At 42.9% G+C, this 22,070-nt stretch overlaps 2 protein-coding genes and 1 long non-coding RNA gene across 3 annotated transcripts in view; all 3 read left to right on the plus strand.

The window, feature by feature from the left end:
* Positions 1-10,264, plus strand: part of LOC117521294 (MAM and LDL-receptor class A domain-containing protein 1-like) — a 30,297-nt gene extending 20,033 nt beyond the window's left edge. Inside the window, exon 9 of the mRNA XM_034182615.1 lies at positions 10,055-10,264. Within this exon, the coding sequence (XP_034038506.1) occupies positions 10,055-10,264 (210 nt within the window). The remainder of the gene's footprint in view (positions 1-10,054) is intronic.
* Positions 10,265-12,174: 1,910 nt separating this feature from the next.
* LOC117522326 lies at positions 12,175-12,985 on the plus strand. The gene is made up of 3 exons (XR_004564198.1): positions 12,175-12,256; positions 12,384-12,459; positions 12,698-12,985. It is a non-coding gene; the product is annotated as an uncharacterized LOC117522326 (long non-coding RNA).
* Positions 12,986-18,251: 5,266 nt separating this feature from the next.
* On the plus strand, positions 18,252-21,814 carry LOC117521725 (12 kDa FK506-binding protein-like). Its single transcript, XM_034183059.1, has 4 exons — positions 18,252-18,419; positions 18,509-18,556; positions 21,465-21,577; positions 21,649-21,814. Exons 1-4 carry the CDS (start codon positions 18,383-18,385, stop codon positions 21,775-21,777), a joined length of 327 nt encoding a protein of 108 aa, XP_034038950.1. The 5' UTR covers positions 18,252-18,382; the 3' UTR covers positions 21,778-21,814.
* Positions 21,815-22,070: the final 256 nt, after the last annotated feature.

Here is a 22,070-nt window from a genome sequence, read left to right on the forward strand (position 1 = left end):
AAGAGTCAGAGCTCTATTGAGCTGAGTATTCCATTAACTTTAACTAGTAATGACTTCATGACTTTCTTTGCTAACAAAATTTTGACTATTAGAGAAAAAATTACTCATAATCATCCCAAAGATGTATCGTTATCTTTGGCTGCTTTCAGTGATGCCGGTATTTGGTTAGACTCTTTCTCTCCGATTGTTCTGTCTGAGTTATTTTCATTAGTTACTTCATCCAAACCATCAACATGTTTATTAGACCCCATTCCTGCCAGGCTGCTCAAGGAAGTTCTACCATTATTTAATGCTTCAATCTTAAATATGATCAACTTATCTTTGTTAGTTGGCTATGTACCACAGGCTTTTAAGGTGGCAGTAATTAAACCATTACTTAAAAAGCCATCACTTGACCCAGCTATCTTAGCTAATTATAGGCCAATCTCCAACCTTCCTTTTCTCTCAAAGATTCTTGAGAGGGTAGTTGTAAAGCAGCTAACTGATCACCTGCAGAGGAATGGTCTATTTGAAGAGGTTCAGTCAGGGTTTAGAATTCATCATAGTACAGAAACAGCATTAGTGAAGGTTACAAATGATCTTCTTATGGCTTCGGACAGTGGACTTATCTCTGTGCTTGTTCTGTTGGACCTCAGTGCTGCTTTTGATACTGTTGACCATAAAATTCTATTACAGAGATTAGAGCATGTCATAGGTATTAAGGGCACTGCGCTGCAGTGGTTTGAATCATATTTGTCTAATAGATTACAGTTTGTTCATGTAAATGGGGAATCTTCTTCACGGACTAAAGTTAATTATGGAGTTCCACAAGGTTCTGTGCTAGGACCAATTTTATTCACTTTATACATGCTTCCCTTAGGCAGTATTATTAGACGGTATTGCTTAAATTTTCATTGTTACGCAGATGATACCCAGCTTTATCTATCCATGAAACCAGAGGACACACACCAATTAGCTAAACTGCAGGATTGTCTTACAGACATAAAGACATGGATGACCTCTAATTTCCTGCTTTTAAACGCAGAAAAAAACTGAAGTTATTGTACTTGGCCCCACAAATCTTAGAAGCATGGTCTCTAACCAGATCTTTACTCTGGATGGCATTTCCCTGACCTCTAGTAATACTGTGAGAAATCTTGGAGTCATTTTTGATCAGGATTTGTCATTCAAAGCGCATATTAAACAAATATGTAGGACTGCCTTTTTGCATTTACGCAATATCTCTAAAATCAGAAAGGTCTTGTCTCAGAGTGATGCTGAAAAACTAATTCATGCATTTATTTCCTCTAGGCTGGACTATTGTAATTCATTATTATCAGGTTGTCCTAAAAATTCCCTAAAAAGCCTTCAGTTAGTTCAAAATGCTGCAGCTAGAGTACTGACGGGGACTGGCAGGAGAGAGCATATCTCACCCGTGTTGGCCTCTCTTCATTGGCTTCCTGTTAATTCTAGAATAGAATTTAAAATTCTTCTTCTTACTTATAAGGTTTTGAATAATCAGGTCCCATCTTATCTTAGGGACCTCGTAGTACCATATTACCCCATTAGAGCGCTTCGCTCTCAGACTGCAGGCTTACTTGTAGTTCCTAGGGTTTGTAAGAGTAGAATGGGAGGCAGAGCCTTCAGCTTTCAGGCTCCTCTCCTGTGGAACCAGCTCCCAATTCAGATCAGGGAGACAGATACCCTCTCTACTTTTAAGATTAGGCTTAAAACGTTCCTTTTCGCTAAGGCTTATAGTTAGGGCTGGATCAGGTGACCCTGGACTATCCCTTGGTTATGCTGCTTTAGACGTAGACTGTGGGGGGGTTCCCATGATGCACTGTTTCTTTCTCTTTTTGCTCTGTATGCATCACTCCGCATTTAATCATTAGTGATCGATCTCTGCCCCCTTCCACAGCATGTCTTTTTCCTGGTTCTTTCCCTCAGCCCCAACCAGTCTCAGCAGAAGACTGCCCCTCCCTGAGCCTGGTTCTGCTGGAGGTTTCTTCCTGTTAAAAGGGAGTTTTTCCTTCCCACTGTAGCCAAGTGCTTGCTCACAGGGGGTCGTTTTGACCGTTGGGGTTTTTCATAATTATTGTATGGCCTTGCCTTACAGTGTAAAGCGCCTTGGGGCAACTGTTTGTTGTGATTTGGCGCTATATAAAAAAAAAGTTGATTGATTGATTGATACAGAAATAAGTGTTTCCTGTGAACACCTAGTGACTCTCACACCTCCACTTCATCCCTGTCTTATTTAAGTTTAATGACAGTTTGTTTCGGTCAAACCATATTTTCAATGTGTTAATTTCTTCAGTGATTTCCTCTCGAACTATCTGCCAAGCTAGAAAACTGCTGCATCCTAGTAAGAGCAGAATACTACTGGAATGAATTTGAATAAGGAAAGTTGTTTTTTTTTTTCTCACTAAATGGATGCTGGAGTCACTGCAGTTTATTGTCAAGAATAGTCCCAGATTGCATTTCAGAGCTTCTAGAATTGAAACATTTTCGTGCGGGTGTTGTTGGGGGGTAATTTGGGGCTTCAGCTTTTTTAGTTTTTCACCACTTTCATCCCTGAATATGTGAAATCGTGAGTCACTTTTGTGCGGATTAAAGTTACTAACTGGGACTCCTGTCTTGTTGAGAGAAAGAAACGAGAATCGTCCTCCCTTCTGTTCACATAGCTCCAAGGCTGATTCTTAGACTACGGGCACTTATTATGTCCTTTGATCATACTGTATGAAAAACAGCAATAAGGGGAAATTTCACACTTTTATAGTTATCTTTACAATGAAATTGTGTTAAGAAATTTGTTCTAGTAGTCTATGATGACTTTTTCACCTTTTTCAGCATCATTATATGCAAATATTGCCGTTTTGTGCTTGTCCCACACCCAGACTTTTGATCTTCAATGATAAAAATGAATGGTAAAGAAACGTTTTTTCTAATGTTTTAAAATATCTCTGAATAAAATATCAGTAAAATAATCAAAACATAATTGGGGTATTCAATGTCATACAACTGTTGTGATTTTTTTAAACAAAATGTAGTTGTCCCACACTATTGCCGTAATTTCCACCACAACACTGTAATGTCCCTTTAAACAGTTTGTATGAAAGATTGTTTGGGTAGTTTCTCTGGAGATAAACAGTGACATCAGAGCACATGTATATAGCGCCAAATCACAACAAACAGTTGCCCCAAGGTGCTTTATATTGTAAGGCAATGGTGTGGTGGAAATTACATTTACAAGGCCAATAGTGCCCGTAGTTAAAGAATCACCCCCAAACGCTGTGCGGCTCTCTGCTGAGTCAAGTTAGAACAATAGAATCCAGTCGGAATTAATTACTTCAAAGCAAAACACCGTTTTGTTTATTTTTATTTATGTCCAGAGATCAAGGATACAGTGACCAATTTCATATTTATTTACTTTAAGACTCAATGAAATACATAGAAAACCTGTAAAGCCTACTTTTAGTACAAAATTCACAAGAGGTATCGATAAGGGAATCGATAAGGGAATCGATAAAGAATCGGATCAATAAGCAGAATCGATAATGGTATCGATATCGATAAAATCTTATCAATACCCATCCCTACTGAAGACTCAATTATTGGCCTTCTATTTACAAGAATGACAGGGCTATGATGATCAAAGAGTCCCTTTCATCTGAGAGAATGTCTTTTCCATCATGGTGAGGATGAGGGGTCACTTGGAGGTTGTGAACAATGTCCCACTGTGACACGTGTCTATTTAAGACGGTGCCTTTTCTTGCATTGTCATTGATCAGAGTTTTGCAGTGTCACTCAGAGGTCATTTGTGAGATAAGGCAGGCTCAAGGGATGGTTTTATCAGATTGCTACACCAAGACTGAAGGAATGTCTTATCAGATGCCTTTCACACTGAGCATGTCTTAACAGATTACAGGCGGTCAAACAGAACATTTAGTTAAAACCGAACATTTAGTTAACAGAAAAGCAATATGGGGTCTATTAGAAAAGAAACCGACCTTTTTATTTTTTCAAAAACTATATGGATTTGAATCACGTGTGATTGCGTCAGACAAGCTTGAACCCTCGTGCACATGCGTGAGTTTTTCCACGCCTATCAGTTGCATCATTCGCCTGTGAGCAGGCTTTGAGTGAGGAGTGGTCCACCCCCTCGGCGGATTTTCATTGTCAGGAAATGGCGGAATGATTTGGGCTTTTTTCCATCAGAATTTTTTCAGAAACTGTTAGAGACTGGCAGCTGGAAACCGTTAGAAAAATTTATCTGGCTTTCGGTGAAAATTTTACGGGCTTCACAGAGAATAAGGACTGTTACTACAGCTTTAAGGACGGCTTTAAGGACGCTCGGTGCGCCGCGCTCCGTGCTGCCATCGAGAGCCACAAACCACCGGATCATTTCTAAACGGATGGCTCTGTGGATCCGAGACCGTCGTGTGCACTTTCTCTGCTTATCACAAGAGCTGGACATCAACATTTTCCGGCAGATTTCACTTTTAACAAGAGATTTTGTCATGGAAAGCCGAGCGGAGGCTTCGCGCATCACGACCGATTTGCTGATGAAGCGAGACCAAGGAACACCTCCGTTTTGGTCTCACAGGACGGCTTTGAGATGGCGTTCAGACAGCTGTCGGTGGTTTTTCCATCGAGTGATTATCCGAGAAATTGTGGATGTGCCTGGACATGCCAGAACATGTCCAGTGAGGCTTCATCACGGCGTTGCTGTGCGCCATGGAAGCGCGCGCTCAGGGCGCTGCTGCAGCTCCTCCTCCTGCTGACCCGGTGCCGAATATAGACATTCCACTGGTCATTCAACGACCCCCCCCCCCACCATCCCCTGAAGCATACATAAGTCCCCCAGAGCCGTACGGGGGTTGTGTGGAGACGTGCACGGACTTTTTAATGCAGTGTTCGCTCGTCTTTTCACAGCGTCCCATGATGTACGCGTCAGACGCCAGTAGGGTGGCTTATGTAATTAATTTGCTTCGAGGCGAGGCACGCGCCTGGGCTACGGCGCTCTGGGAGCAGAATTCACGGCTCCTTACCTCTTATACTGGGTTCGTGAGGGAGTTCAGAACAGTATTTGATCACCTAAACAGAGGCGAGACTGTTTCAACAGCGCTGCTGTCAATGAGACAGGGGCGTCGGAGTGCAGCTGAGTATGCGGTCGACTTCCGCATCGCGGCTGCGAGGTCCGGCTGGAATACTGCTGCACTCCGCGCCGCCTTCGTAAACAGACTGTCGTCAGTCCTGAAGGAGCATCTGGTGGCTAAGGATGAGCCGCGGGATTTAGATGGGCTTATTGATCTGGTCATACGATTAGACAATCGGCTAGAGGAACGCCGTCGGGAGCGAGACGAAGGGCGTGGTCGGGTACGTGCCGTCCCTCTCCCTTCCGGGTCTGAAAAGGTACCGCCCTCCCCACGCTCCACTGCCTCAGCGCTCCGTGTGGCGACAGCTCCCCCTGCTGACGATGCTATGGACACGAGCAGGGCTAAAGTCAGAACCACTAACAGACAAAGGAGGCTGGCCCGCGGAGAGTGCTTTATCTGCGGCTCAAGTGAGCATCAGCAGAGAGACTGCCCCAAATGGTTAAAACACCAACGCCCGCTCTTAGAAACTGGGCTAAGGGTGGGTCAAGAAATTCACGTGGGACAAACCCGACAAACTCTGGTGGTGCCTGGGAATCATCGGGAGGAGATTGAGTTTTTTGTGACTCCTTCTACCTCCCGCGTGATTTTGGGCTTCCCATGGATGATCAAACACAATCCCCGGATTGATTGGCCATCTGGGGTTGTGGCTCAGTGGAGCGAAATCTGTCACCGGGAATGTCTAGGATCCTCGGTTCCGCCCGGTTTGACCACTAACGAGGAGGTTAAAGTCCCCCCCCAATCTTGTGGCGGTGCCTGAGGAGTACCAAGATCTCGCTGACGTCTTCAGCAAAGATCTGGCACTCACTCTTCCCCCACACCGTCCGTACGATTGCACCATTGATTTGATCCTGAGCACTGAGTACCCGTCCAGCTGGCTGTACAACCTCTCACGTCCGGAACACGAATCAATGGAGACCTACATCCGGGACTCGTTAGCTCCAACTCCGTCGCCCCTGATCCGGCCAAGGTTGCAGCGGTGAGAGACTGGCCCCAACCGACAAGCCGTAGGACGCTGCAACAGTTCCTCGGCTTTGCGAATTTCTACAGGAGGTTCATTAAGGGCTACAGTCAGGTAGTTAGCCCCCTGACAGCTCTGACCTCCTCCAAAGTACCATTTACCTGGTCGGATCGGTTCAAGGCCGCGTTTAGGGAGTTGAAACGCCGGTTTTCGACTGCATCAGTTCTGGTGCAGCCCGATCCTAGCCGCCAGTTTGTGGTAGAAGTGGATGTCTCGGACTCAGGGATAGGAGCCGTGCTGTCCCAGAGTGGGGAGTCCGATCAGATTCTCCATCCTTGTGCCTATTTTTCACGCAGGTTGACCCCAGCTGAGCGGAACTATGATGTGTGCAATCGGGAACTCCTCACGGTGAAAGAGGCTCTTGAGGAGTGGAGACATCTGTTAGAGGGAGCCGCGGTACCATTTACGGTTTTCACGGACCACCGGAACCTGGAGTATATCAGGACCGCTAAGCGGCTGAACCCCAGGCAAGCCCGCTGGTCGTTGTTCTTCAGGCGTTTTGACTTCCGGATCACCTACCGCCCCGGGACCAAGAACCAAAGATTGGATGCCCTGTCCCGGTTTCACGAAGTCAAAGTCAAAACTGAGCTGTCGGATCCGCCAGAATCCATCCTACCTGAGTCCACTATTGTGGCCACCCTCACCTGGGACGTGGAGAAGACCGTCCGGGAGGCCCTGGCACAGAACCCGGACCCAGGTAACAGACCGAAGAACTGCCTCTACGTCCCACCAGAGGCCAGAGATGCCGTCCTGGACTTCTGTCACGGTTCCAAACTCTCCTGTCATCCAGGGGTGCGAAGGACCATGGCAGTGGTCCGGCAGCGCTTCTGGTGGGTGTCCATGGAAGCCGACGTCCGGGACTATGTCCAGGCCTGCACCACCTGCACCAGGGGTAAAGCTGACCATCAACGGGCACAGGGACTCCTCCAGCCGTTACCTGTGCCCCATTGCCCCTGGTCCCACATCGGCCTGGACTTCATCACGGGCCTCCCGCCATCCCGGGACATGACTACCATCCTCACGATAGTGGACCGGTTCTCCAAGGCGGCCCACTTCGTGGCCCTCCCGAAGCTCCCTACGGCCCAGGAGACAGCAGACCTCCTGGTCCACCATGTCGTGCGTCTGCATGGGATACCCATGGACATCATCTCGGATCGAGGTCCCCAGTTCTCCTCTCAAGTCTGGAGGAGTTTCTGCCGAGAACTGGGGGCCACCGTGAGCCTCTCGTCCGGGTATCACCCGCAGACCAACGGACAGGCAGAACGGGCCAACCAAGAACTGGAGCAAGCCCTGCACTGTGTGACGTCCGTGCACCCGATGGCCTGGAGTGAACATCTGGCCTGGATCGAGTACGCGCATAACAGCCAAGGGGCCTCTGCCACCGGCCTCTCCCCATTTGAGGTGTGTCTGGGGTACCAGCCCCCATTGTTTCCTGTGGTGGAGGGAGAGGTCGGTGTGCCCTCGGTCCAGGCCCACCTGCGGAGGTGCCGTCGGGTGTGGCGCACCGCCCGTTCTGCCTTGTTAAAAGCCCAGATGAGGGCCAAAGCCCATGCAGATCGCCGGCGTTCCCCGGCCCCTGCATACCAGCCCGGGCAGGAGGCATGGCTTTCCACGAAAGACGTTCCTCTACAAGTGGACTCCCCAAAACTCAAGGACAGATACATTGGACCATTTAAGATCCTCAAAGTCATCAGTCCTGCCGCAGTGAAGCTCCAGCTCCCAGCTTCACTGCGGATCTACCCGGTTTTTCATGTCTCCAGAGTGAAGCCATATCACACCTCACCCCTCTGTGCTCCCGGATCGGCGCCGCCTCCTGCCCGGATCATCGATGGGGAGCCGGCTTGGACTGTGCGTCTGCTCCTGGACGTCCGCCGGAAGGGCCGGGGTTTCCAGTACTTGGTGGACTGGGAGGGTTATGGACCTGAAGAACGCTCCTGGGTGAAGAGGAGCTTCATCCTGGATCCGGCCCTCCTGGCCGATTTCTACCATCGCCATCCCGACAAGCCGGGTCGCCCGTTGGGGGGGGGGGGGTCCTGTTGTGTGGGCTGCTGAAGAGGAGGTACTGCTGGCCCACTACCAAAGGGCGCCCTGCCTGAAGTGCGGGCTTCAGGCACGAGAGGGCGCTGCCGCCTCACAGGAACAGCCGGGGTGACAGCTGTCACTCATTAACTATGACAGCTGTCACCAATCATCAGGTCATCACCCACACACACAAAAGCCGGACGACATCTCCACGTCGTCGCCGAGATATCATCTACCTCTACGGTAAAACTCTCAGCCGTTTTTGGTGCCAAACAATTATTCTGAATACTTTGCAGGCGTACCTGATACCTATCCGCAGCTGGAGGCTGGGGTTGTGGATCGTGAAGGAGACGACGTTCTTCTCTCCTCACACCAAACCGGATAAGTAGTCAGGCGCTGCACGTTTGTTGTTTCTGTGATTAAGGTGGAGGTGTTCTTCCCACCCGACTATTAAAAGAAGAACTTGCTGACTGTTTACTGGGTGTGTTTTCACACACTCATTACATGTTCTTCTGCTTCCTGCCAGCAGTACCAGATCCGACAGTCGGAGACGGTGACCACCTGGGGACTCAGGACTTGGCGGCTCCAGTATCCTTCGGGTTCGGTGGCAGTGGAAATCGTGTGGGATCCGGTTCTACTCGGGACGGACGTCTCCTATCCTCGAGCCTACCCACACGTCACCTTGTATATTTTGGTTGTGATCCAAATTCTATGTTTGTCTGTATTCTCGTTGTGCACATTTCACAACAGTAACAGTTGTATTTTTGGCTCATCTATTGTCCGTTCATTTACGCCCCCTGTTGTGGGTCTGTGTCATTACACTTTCCCAGCATTCCTCAACTCATTGGTGGCACAAAGTGGTTTACTTTGAGGTTTTTAGCTTTCCCCATGACCTTATGTTGTACAGTTTAGTTTGTGGCACTGTTAGCATTCTAACTAAACACTGGAGCATCATTTTTGTCCAAAGGTAAAAGCTGAACCCAAAAACATCTAAATAATAGGACTCAGGCTGGAAAATGGTGGACTTTCCTTTAATTATTTTCTCCAGATCTAATTTGAATTATTCCTTCATGGTCATTTACATCAGATTAGATTGGATTGGACAAAATTTGATTAATACCTTAAGAAGTCTCCCTCAGGGAAATTTTAGGTTTCAGCAGCATTGTGTAGCAGCACACAGGGAAAGAACCACACAGAGTATCAAAAGTAGAAGTAAAAAACAATTTGCAAATACTGCTTGCTACTGGCTTACTGGCTACTACTGTCCCTCTCCTTCCTGTCCCCTGTCTTCCTGTTACTCCTCATCTCCCTGACTGAGGAGAATGGAAATGAATGAAATACACCCACTCTCCTTTTGATTTCAAGATTAGACTTCTCAGCCCAGATAGAAACTAAACATTTGAAGTGGCACCATCTCAGTCATAAAAAAAAATATAAAGTTCTAGAGGGCAGAGCTGTCAAATCCGCCTTCAGAAAGTAAAAACCCTCCCATGTGTTGCTTCTACCTGTGCACCTAAAACAGGTGATCTCAATAATTAGCTCATCCACCTGCCTGAAGAGATGAACTAATTACAATCAGCTGGTTTATTGGTAAAGCTGGAACAAATATGTGGCTGGACTTTTAACCTTCTGAAGCCGGATTTGACAGCTCTGCTAGAGGGCAGGTCAACACCTACACCTGGGTGACTTTGGAGGAACACTGGGGAGCCATGACATAAAATCTTGCACAAAGGTTTCATGTTAGTCAAATCTACACTATATGTGATTGCAGTACCCTCAAGGTCTTGATGAATGAAGCCTTTTCTGTTTTATTTACATGCAGCACTCACCAGTGGAGGAACTCTTTACTCATCATTTGTCTCCTGAATTTATGTCACAGTTTGTGCTTGTGTATCAGCGAGGGGAGAATGCCGGTGGAGATGTTGCTCTGGATGACATCAGCATTGTCATGGGTCCCTGCTACACAGATCCTGTCATTGAGCATCATTATACAAGTTGTACAAAACTCTTCTTACATTGTTTTAATGAACATCTATCTACCTTTTATACAGATTTCTTGTTTTATCAGCAAAGAGCTCAGTCTCTGTGAAAGGGAAATCAGTTTATTACAAGCTATTGTTTGATCATTTTGGTGAAATTTCCTAATGGCTACATTTTGGTTGTATAAATGCTGACCTGGGTCCAGTTTAAAACAGCTTTGGCTGAAGTAGAGGTTTGTTTGCATGTGGTTTGCACTGTATTCATGCATTGGAACAACCCCCCCTCCCTACCTTACCCCCGTTTTTAATCAAAGTTGGTTAAACGACCACCCAAAATGATTTTTTATTAAAGTTGATTCAACACCCATCCTAAACTAAATTAATTTTGTGACCCCAACACATCATAAAAAGTACAAAATAATGAGTTTTCACAATGTTTTTCTCATCACTTCTGCATCTTACGTGTGACGAAACCATCAGTGCTTGTTGCTTCTGGCAGAATTTCATGCGTTCCAATGTGCGAATACAGTATTCTTCTGACATCTCATTTTCCTTTATTGTTACAATATCACCACATTTTCACATTTTAGTGATTGAACAACAGTGTTACCATAACTGATATGACTGATCAACAACGATAAAATAGGAAGGTTCCCATTAGAATATATACAGTACCGTCATCAAGACTGAAAATGCCTTAACACTTCTTTAGAGCCACCCCATCACATGATGTTTTGTTTTCCAGGCCAGCCTCAGCTTCATCACTACATTTTCTGAACATGATGTCATTATTTTTTCTGCATTCACACTAAGACACCAACCAAGGAAGCAAATATACAGACTGCAAGGCCGATTTCAAGGCATACCTCAGCCAAAGCCATAAAAGGGTGATTCTTTAACTACAGGCACTATTGGCCTTGTAAATGTAATTTCCACCACACCATTGCCTTACAATATAAAGCGCCTTGGGGCAACTGTTTGTTGTGATTTGGCGCTATATACATGTGCTCTGATATCACTGTTTATCTCCATAGAAACTACCCAAACAATCTTTCATACAAACTGTTTAGGGACATTACAGTGTTGTGGTGGAAATTACGGCAATAGTGGGACAACTACATTTTGTTTAAAAAAAAATCACAACAGTTGTATGACATTGAATACCCCAATTATGTTTTGATTATTTTACTGATATTTTATTCAGAGATATTTTAAAACATTAGAAAAAAAATGTTTCTTTACCATTCATTTTTATCATTGAAGATCAAAAGTCTGGGTGTGGGACAAGCACAAAACGGCAATATTTGCATATAATGATGCTGAAAAAGGTGAAAAAGTCATCATAGACTACTAGAACAAATTTCTTAACACACTTTCATTGTAAAGATAACTATAAAAGTGTCAAGTTTCCCCTTTTTTCTTTTTTTCATACAATATGATCAAAGGACATAATAAGTGCCCGTAGTCTAAGAATCACCAAAAAGCACCATTTTTGCAATGCTAAAAAGGTATTACATTCCTTTTTTAGGTTGCACCTCAAAACCTTCTTATAAAATTTAATGTAATAGAGAAATATTGCTCAAAAATACAAATGGATGCATGCAAAAACAATCTATTTGGCAAAAGTAATAAACTAGAATTTCCCTAATTTCAACTTGAAAGAGAAATGTCTAGCTATTTTGTTTATGATGCTGATGCTTAAAGCTGCAGTGTGTAGAATTTAGGAATGTTTGTTAGCAACAATGGAATGTAGTATTCATAACCATCTGTTCATTAAAGTATAATTTATCTGTAATAAATAATCGATGCGTGAATAATTTAAAAAAATGAGCTGTTCATGGAACCGTTTGCAACAACAGGAAGGGAAACAAAATCATGACAATCTGCAATCTCACTACTAGATGGCACTAAATTCTACACACTATAGTTTTTAAAGATACGACTACAGGAACTGCACGCAAAGAAAGTGTTCAGTTTTATGTGTTGCATTCTGACCAATTTTTTTCCTCTTTTTCTGTAGCTCTGTTGCCCATTGCACTGTCTGTGAGTTTGACTTTGGTGGCCGGAAGCATCACATTTGCAGTCCTCATAATACTGAAGAGGTAATATTAATGTACAATCACTGATGTAAAAATATGAACAACGTGCATCATGTACATGCACTAATAATGAGTTATGCATTGCTGTAACCACACAATGTTCTGAATTATTTTTTTACCTTTGCATCAGGAAAAAGGCAGCATTATTGATAGATGATGAATCAGATCAGAACTCAGGTTTTGATCTGCATGACTGCAGAACAGCTGTAAGTAAGCAAGCTACAGTATTTTATGTATACTTCTACTTATTTCTATTTTTTTATTTTCACATACACACACTACATATATATATATATATATATATATATATATATATATATATATACGTGTATATAGAATTTATTTACATTTTTGTGTGATTTATTATGTGTATTTCTTTTTATTCATTTATTTAACATGTTTTGGTGGCTCAGATGAATTTAAAACAATGCTTTCTCCCAACAGGACACAGAACATAGAACTGAGACTGACTCCTCTTTCTTCAACATTTTATATGAATCGCAGTTAACAGATGCTGCAGTTGCTTCATCTGAGTCTTAGACTTTCCTACAGAAACCACTAGAATACATTCAGCATAAGTGATGACAACCCTCATTTTAAATATAATGTCTCAGTTTTATATGTTTGCCTTTAAAAATTTGCAATCAACAAATGCTAAAAAAAACTATCTTCTTTCAATTTTACAGGAGACATTTCAAACAAAATCTAAAATAAATATTTCATTGTGTCATTGTTTTCAGTTTTTGTGTGTGTGTGTTAGAGTACATGTAATCTGGGTACAAATTATGGTGCAGGGCACAAAATGGTTCTACCTATCCACTAAATTAGTCATGAGTGTGCTTTGGGTATAATAAACCAACCAGAGTAGCATCTGTCAACCCCTTTCATGAGTTATTCAGATGGTTAAATGATTGGATCTATACCAGCACGACCCACAATCTCATTGACGTCAAGTAGTGTAGTAGTAAAGTCAATTTTTGTATTTTTCCAATTAGTTCTTTCTTTCATTCATTTTCTGCTGCTTGTCTACATCTGGGTCACAGTGGCAACAGAGCAAGCAGCTCATCAATACTTCTCTATCCTCAACCAAGTCCACTTACTCTTCCTGGGGGATCCCAAGGTGTTTCCAAGCCAGTTGGGAAATTTAATTCCTCCAGCAAGCCTGGGTCAGCTGGATGTGCCTGGGAGACCTACCGAGGGAGATGGCCTGGGGGCATCCTCACTAGATGTACGAACCACCTCAGCTGGCACCTTTCGATATGAAGAAGCAGCGTCTCTACTCCGAGTCCCTCCAGGATAGTTGAGTTTTTCACCCTGTCCCGGAGTGTAATCCCAGATATTTGACAGAGGAATCCAATTACCGCCACTTGGATTTTTTTAGTCATTACCCAACATCCATAAAAGCATAAAATTGACTGGTAAATTGAGAGTCCCAACTTCTTGCTCAGCTCTTTCTTCACCATAATGGTCTGCTGCAGCATCTGTAAGACATCAGGTGCCTCCCCAATTTGTCTATTGACCTCATGCTCTAAACACCCACCGGAAACGGGGTCCAATGTGATGTAAAGAATGCGGACACAGCTCCTACTTTGATCGTATAGAGACCAGATCACACATTGCAGCAGTTCCGGTATCCCATACTCTCAAAGCACCCCACCCCAAACAGGACACCTGGAGGAAACCATTTGTGTGCCTTTTCCAAGTCCACGAAATGCATGTAGACTGGTTGGTCATACTTCCAAGACCCTTTTCAGATACAGTTGTGTTCAAAATAAAAGCTCTCACACACAGGAAAACAAAAGGACCACCAACACACACCGAAACAAAAAGCGGGGCAGGCAAGGGGGCGGGAAAAACAAACAAAACCATGCAATGTGGCCAACAGTGGGGAGATGGAAAGTTAGAGGGGCAACAGTGAGTGCGACACACGCATACAAAAAAGAGGACTGATTGTGAGTAAACCAGTGGACATATAACAGATGTCTACGTGGGACACTGACAGTGGAGAAAACATCCAGGAAACCACATAATAAATATGAGAGGTAACGTAGAGGACCGGGAGGACAGCAGAACTGGGGGCCATAGAGAGACACAGACACAAGAGAAAGGAGATTGGGGAGGCAAAAACAAACAAACAAATGGAGCAACTGAACACCAACGAATGTGGGGGCAACAAGGGACATATAATCCAACAAAAGGATTATGAAGAGGACAACAGGGGCAATGATACGAGGAACAGCACCAGATGGAGGGGGCCCACTTCCATGTAGATATGAGAGGCTCATTCTAAGTAGGGATACACCAATACCACTTTTTTACAGACTGAGTACAAGTACATACATTTGTTGATAGAGTACCGATACGAATACTTAATGATCCCATCACAGTTTTATGATGATGACTTTGAAAATATGTTTTATTCATCAGTTGTTCCTTAGTTTTTGACTGTAACTATTACCAACATCATTAGCTTTGTTTTTATTTACACATATTTCACTTAAATCATGTGACATCACTTTTTGACTACAACAAATTGCCCTATAACATTAACCAAATGTAACCCGTGGACTTCAGCACTACGAAATATACAATACCAACAATAACACAACTGAAACTGTCCATTACTAACTTTATTTATGTCTGTGAGCACTAAGCCTTTTTTGTGAGGGCAGATTCTTTTTGATGAAAAGAAGCTTCTCTGCCTTATCAGCTGTGAGACTTTCTGTTTTCATCTACACTGTGTGACACTGAGCTAAACAGCCTTTCACTTAAGTAAGTACAGGTAACATACACAAATACAAACGAAATTTTTTTCCAAATGTGGAACATGTAAGTATTGAAGATCACGGCGTCACGCGCACACAGTGTCACGTGGCATCTCCGCAACACGGAGGCAAAATGGAGCAATTTTAATATTTTATTTTTTCTTTGTGGATCATGGGATAATTTCCTCGCGTTCAGACAGAATAGCCCGTTGCCTGTTGTAAATTAGCCGTTAACGAGGAGCAGTGACTCAACTTCTTGTGCAGGAGGAGCAGAAGGTCCGAACACAGCGCCACAGACATCCACCAAACGGATTACACCAGCAGCAGACCGAGCCAGCCTCCCATCGGCCAGAACAGCCACACCAAGGGATGATACTCACCAACCTGATGGACAATCTTCGCCGCTGAAACTGTGATCTGAGTTCTGACAGAGGAACCGGTGCAAAGAGCGGTGTCACAGGAACTTTTTTCAGCCATGACAAGGAATTCAAGTATTTTCAGATGTTGTGTTCCAAACTCAAGAGGCTTTATGTGGATTATGTTTCTTCAGAATCGTGTGATAATGAATTCCACTGAAACAGGTAAGACTTTATTATTTACTCTGTGTGTGAATTTACTCTGCATAATGGACTGCAGATTTCAGCCAATCAATGGACAGCATTGATGGATGTATTTCGAATTATGAGTAAATCACATGAAAGCCTGTAAAAATCCATAAATTAGCCTCATCATTGTTTAAGCCGAAGTGTTCAAAACGTATGAAAAAAGTAGCGGGTTATACAACCCCTGGCAAAAATTATGGAATCACCAGCCTCAGAGGATGTTCATTCAGTTGTTTAATTTTGTAGAAAAAAAGCAGATCACAGACATGACACAAAACTAAAGTAATTTCAAATGGCAACTTTCTGGCTTTAAGAAACACTATAAGAAATCAAGAAAAAAATTGTGGCAGTCAGTAACGGTTACTTTTTTAGACCAAGCAGAGGGAAAAAAATATGGAATCACTCAATTCTGAGGAATAAATTATGGAATCACCCTGTAAATTTTCATCCCCAAAACTAACACCTGCATCAAATCAGATCTGCTCGTTAGTCTGCATCTAAAAAGGAGTGATCACACCTTGGAGAGCTGCTGCACCAAGTGGACTGACATGAATCATGGCTCCAACACGAGAGATGTCAATTGAAACAAAGGAGAGGATTATCAAACTCTTAAAAGAGGGTAAATCATCACGCAATGTTGCAAAAGATGTTGGTTGTTCACAGTCAGCTGTGTCTAAACTCTGGACCAAATACAAACAACATGGGAAGGTTGTTAAAGGCAAACATACTGGTAGACCAAGGAAGACATCAAAGCGTCAAGACAGAAAACTTAAAGCAATATGTCCCAAAAATCGAAAATGCACAACAAAACAAATGAGGAATGAATGGGAGGAAACTGGAGTCAACGTCTGTGACCGAACTTAAGAAACCGCCTAAAGGAAATGGGATTTACATACAGAAAAGCTAAACGAAAGCCATCATTAACACCTAAACAGAAAAAAACAAGGTTACAATGGGCTCGAATCTGCATTGGGCAAGGTGATGATGCTGGAACTTTTGTTTGGTGCCATTCCAATGAGATTTATAAAGATGACTGCCTGAAGAGAACATGTAAATTTCCACAGTCATTGATGATATGGGGCTGCATGTCAGGTAAAGGCACTGGGGAGATGGCTGTCATTACATCATCAATAAATGCACAAGTTTACGTTGATATTTTGGACACTTTTCTTATCCCATCAATTGAAAGGATGTTTGGGGATGATGAAATCATTTTTCAAGATGATAATGCATCTTGCCATAGAGCAAAAACTGTGAAAACATTCCTTGCAAAAAGACACATAGGGTCAATGTCATGGCCTGCAAATAGTCCAGATCTTAATCCAATTGAAAATCTTTGGTGGAAGTTGAAGAAAATGGTCCATGACAAGGCTCCAACCTGCAAAGCTGATCTGGCAACAGCAATCAGAGAAAGTTGGAGCCAGATTGATGAAGAGTACTGTTTGTCACTCTTTAAGTCCATGCCTCAGAGACTGCAAGCTGTTATAAAAGCCAGAGGTGGTGCAACAAAATACTAGTGATGTGTTGGAGTGTTCTTTTGTTTTTCATAATTCCATAATTTTTTCCTCAGAATTGAGTGAGTCCATATTTTTTTCCATCTGCTTGGTCTAAAAAAGTAACCGTTACTGACTGCCACAATTTTTTTTCCTGATTTCTTATAGTGTTTCTTAAAGCCAGAAAGTTGCCATTTGAAATGACTTTAGTTTTGTGTCATGTCTGTGATCTGCTGTTTTTCTACAAAATTAAACAACTGAATGAACATCCTCCGAGGCCGGTGATTCCATAATTTTTGCCAGGGGTTGTAGTTTGTAAATTACGGAGCGTGTGCGTGAAAATCCCCCATTGAGAGGTTGACATCACGCTGCTGTGAAGGGGTAACGGGTGATATAGTATAACAACTATATGTAACAACTGAATGAACATCCTCCAAGGCTGGTGATTCCATAATTTTGGCCAGGAGTTGTGTATATATATATATATATATATATATATATATATATATATATATATATATATATATATATATATATATATATATATATATATATATATATATATATATATATATATATATATATATATATGGAGAGAGAGCCATAGATAGATAATCTTTTAATTTTGACCCCTGTGTAATTCTTCAATTGACCTCTACCTGACCACCGACAATATTCTCTTATCTGCTGCACTGTCATGGAGATGTAAACTATCAGTACAGACCAAAACGTTTTTTGTTGTTGTTGGGGTTTTTTTGTTTTTGTTTTTTTGTACCAGGCTGTAAACATGTTTATTCGTGCTTTAAAGCAGGACATTTTAACACGGAGTCCTATACGAATGTAGAGCCTGCCTCAAGCGGCCAGTCAAGGAACTGCAAATTGTTCTTCCGGTAAGGCTAAATCTGACGTCATCAAAGTTTGCCGCCTTGGTGCAGAGAACCAGTGAAGAGAACGGGTTTATTACTTTTCCTTTAAAGAACAGCCCTCTTTTTAAAAAAAATGAATAAAAAGAATAATAATAATATTAATATACTGCATTACCATTCATAAACCGAGAGCAGGATTACGTTTTGCAGGCTGTGCAGTTCTTCCTCTTCCTGCTTTTTTTTCCTTTCCGTTCCGACATGCACGCGCACGCGGTTACACCCATAAGTTAAAAAAAGAAGACAAATATTTCCTGAAGCCTGACGGGCTCCTCCTCACGTCATTGAAAAGGACTTCAAACCGAGGACAACCAACGCGTTTGGATTCAGGGAAAGACACAAAACCATGGGAGTAACCGTGGATACCGTTAAAGCTGGGGACGGTAAGAGGCTTTCCGCTTTCCTTTGTCTAATTACTGACGGACGCCGAACGTTTCTGGACTTTAAAAGCATGTTTTCTTCCCCCTTTTAGGAAAGACGTTTCCAAAGACAGGAGACAAAGTCTTTGTGCACTACACCGGTATGACACACGTTTGCTGATTACACTTAAACTCATTTTGTTGTTGTTTAGAAAAAAAATGGATATATCTTTCACACGAATCCAAAGTGCTGTCTTACCACATTTTTACAAATTTTTACTCAGTAGCACTCTCACCATTTTACTTAAGAACCCTTGCTAGTTCCCAACCTGGGGTCCAAATGTCCCTTAGGGGGCGCCAAAGCTCACATTTTTTTGCCTGCTGTGAGGTTGTCAAAATTAACACATTTAATTAACAATCAAAATAATTTAAAACATTTTCTTTGAATAAACCAATTAGAAAGCGGGGGGGGGGGGGGTTTACAGGGTTCTCAGTCACGTGACCGATTTGCTGCAAGACAGGTGCCATTTCCATTCTGGATTACAAGGAGGTTGGTGTGTGATAGAAAAATGGAGAGAATGTCCAGTTATTACGATGCTTTAAACCCTCGAGATAAAGCTATTTATCGTGATAGATGTGTAGCAGTTGGTTCAGTGGATCTGTATCTTATACCAGATAGTAAATTTAGTGGTGATGTAATGAACTGGCCGACAGTGTCACACTGCGATATTGTGAACTAGGAAGCTGCTGACCAGGTCAGCTTCGCCAGCCTCCTGCAGAGCATCACAGCGGAGCTCTGAAAGCGGAGGTCGGTCTTGAAGTCCTGAGCGATTTCTCTCACCAGGCGCTAGCAGGGCAGTTTGCGGATCAGCAGTTCGGTGCTCGAGGACCACAATGCAAAGAAGCATCCATATTGGAAGCGTTCTTGTGTTATCCTCAGCATTATTTTTATGTATTCTTATATAATTTTATTGCCGAATAAAATTGTGGGAGCAGTGGATTTCTGGTAGCGGCGGAGCTCTCTCCACGGTGCCATGAGGCTTCTTCACGTCAACGCTGAAGCTTCTGCAATTGTTCGCCAAATGCACGTAGCGTATCACAGCGGCCACTGCGTCGTAATCCAGAATGGGCGCGGGACACAAAATGACGTGACCGATACGTCAAATGAAAACCCTCTATACTGTGATTTGTTGTATGATTTGAGGGTTTACGAACATTTTTGTTTGTAAAGTTAGCATGTGTGCATGCATGCATGTCGCTACAAATAACAGCGACAAGCAGTTGGCTTTGTTGCTTAATGGGCGTTCCCGTGGTATGCACAAAAACATCTCTGTAAGATGTCTTGTAAATCACTTCAAATATGTTATCTGGTTACAAAAAGTATCAGTTTTTAGATTTACCTGTGTTAATTTCTCATCAGGTTTTACAAAATGGATTAAACATAATGGATGTTGTTTCAGAGTATATTCCGCCATCTTGGACTATTTTACTTGCGCAAACAACCAGCTGACGTCACTCTGTCTTCACTCAGATTGGCATAAAATACACTTCAGGTCTATTTTGGCCTCGCCTAACTGCCGGCAGAGCGACCTTTGTCTGTTACCGCTACAAAATGCTTACTCTGATTGAAAATGAATGACAAGTGGTTGCTTTGTCTCTGTCCCTTGTAACTAACGCTACAGTCATGTTAGCTAGAAATGACAGCAAGACGCATTTGGCTGTGTCACTTGATGGGTGTTTCCCTGGCGTGCACGCCAACATCTCCGTAAGATGTCTTGTAAATCACTTAAGAGGTGTTACCTGGTTACAAAAACTGCATTTTGAGATTTAGAAGAGTTTATTTCTTGTCAACTTTTAGAAAATATATGAGAAACCTATTGGATATGTAGAGAAATAAGTAGTTTCGTACTACAGTATTTTCTGTCATCTTTGATTATTTTGTTCAAGCGACCAGCCAGCTAATGTCATACTTCCTTCACTCTGATTGGCAGTCGCCATGTCGTGTCACACATGATTTGCATAAAATAGACTTCAGATCTATTTGGGCCCCGCCTAGCTGGAGGTGGAGAGACCTTTATCTCTTGCTGTTGCAAAACACCACTCAGATTGGAAATGAATGACAAGTCGCTACTTTGCCTCTGTCGCTTACTGTCCATTGTAGCTAATGTGATTTTAGCATTAAATCCAAGTAATGTTGGAGGTGGGTGGGGGATGAAAAAGGTTGGGAACCACTGATCGAGTTCTTTGCAATCGATCTTTGAATTGAATCTTGAACTGAAATTTAAACCTCCTGATGTGAACGTTGTGCGTGTGTATTGACTGGGTAGTTACAGCTGGATATTCCTATCCTCTGTCAGAAGGTACTGGAGACTTGAGATGAAGTCTTATCCACAGCCTTTGGGTTCCAGGACTTTATTAGGACATGCAAGTAACAAGTGTTTGTGTGTGTGGTTTCTGTAAAACAATAAAAGGAAAAAATAATTACAATTGAATGAATAATCATAATACAATCTAAATCTACATGTCAAACCAGCATGAAAAACACACTCAAATTCAGGCCACTCATAAGTGATAGAATACCCCCCTCTTCTGGACAAAAAAATGTACTACCCTACTAACAAAGGAATGTAGACATCTTTACTGAGGGCTCCTTATTCTGGTTGAAGACTGTATGGGCGCCGCCATTATGGTCGAACGCCCCACGGCCAAATAAACACTATAACCAAACTAACACCGCGCAAACTTAACAACTACATTATGCAGTGCAGTATTAAACATAGCACATGTAATGACAATAATATACAGGATACTCACGTTAATATTCACGCGCACACACTGCACACGTTCGGAGCAACAAACTATCAATCAATTTGCAGGTTCAACAAGGCACAAAAGGTCTGGACAAGTCAGAGGCAAAGTGGGATGTACCATTTTACCATAACCTGGAGGGTGAGCGGAACAGCCCAACTAGTCCAGTCAGGGGGTTTTATACACCTCCGTTATATTGGAGGTACAATCAGTAAAAGCTTTTCACTCATTCATAGACTGCTAACTGTCTTTATTAAACAGGCACATTGGTAAATGGGACGAAGTTTGACTCCTCCAGGGACCGGGGAAAACCATTTTCATTCCATATTGGAAGGAATGAAGTCATTCGTGGCTGGGACGAGGGTGTAGCTCAGGTAAGACACAGTACTTTGTGGTCATGAAGTAGTAGTGCTGTCGTGTAAGATGTATTTTCTCTCCTCCACAGATGAGTGTTGGCCAGCGGGCCAAACTGACCTGCACACCAGACTATGCTTATGGGGAAAGAGGATTCAGTACCATAATCCCAGCAAACGCCACCCTCATCTTTGACGTGGAACTGATTGATATAAAATAAAGTCACCTTTAATTAAACATGAATGATTTCATAAATTGACTGTCGCTCCCTGTATTTCCACCATTTAAGTGTAAATCGTTGGGTTGTGTGTTTTTTTTTTTTTTTTTTTTTTTTTTTTAACAAATCACTGGCATAATGTCATATTTCTGACAATGTTTTTGGTTTATTACCTGATGCCAAAATACGGCCATCGGGTATTACGAAGACTTTGTGTCCGTCTGTCTGTGCTCAGCATAACTCTGGTAGTAGTCATGTTATGAAATCAATGTTGTCAAACCAGATTTTCCTCAGTT

The sequence above is a fragment of the Thalassophryne amazonica genome, chromosome 12 (assembly GCF_902500255.1).
Source record: "Thalassophryne amazonica chromosome 12, fThaAma1.1, whole genome shotgun sequence".
In the NCBI taxonomy this organism is placed as follows: Eukaryota; Metazoa; Chordata; class Actinopteri; order Batrachoidiformes; family Batrachoididae; genus Thalassophryne; species Thalassophryne amazonica.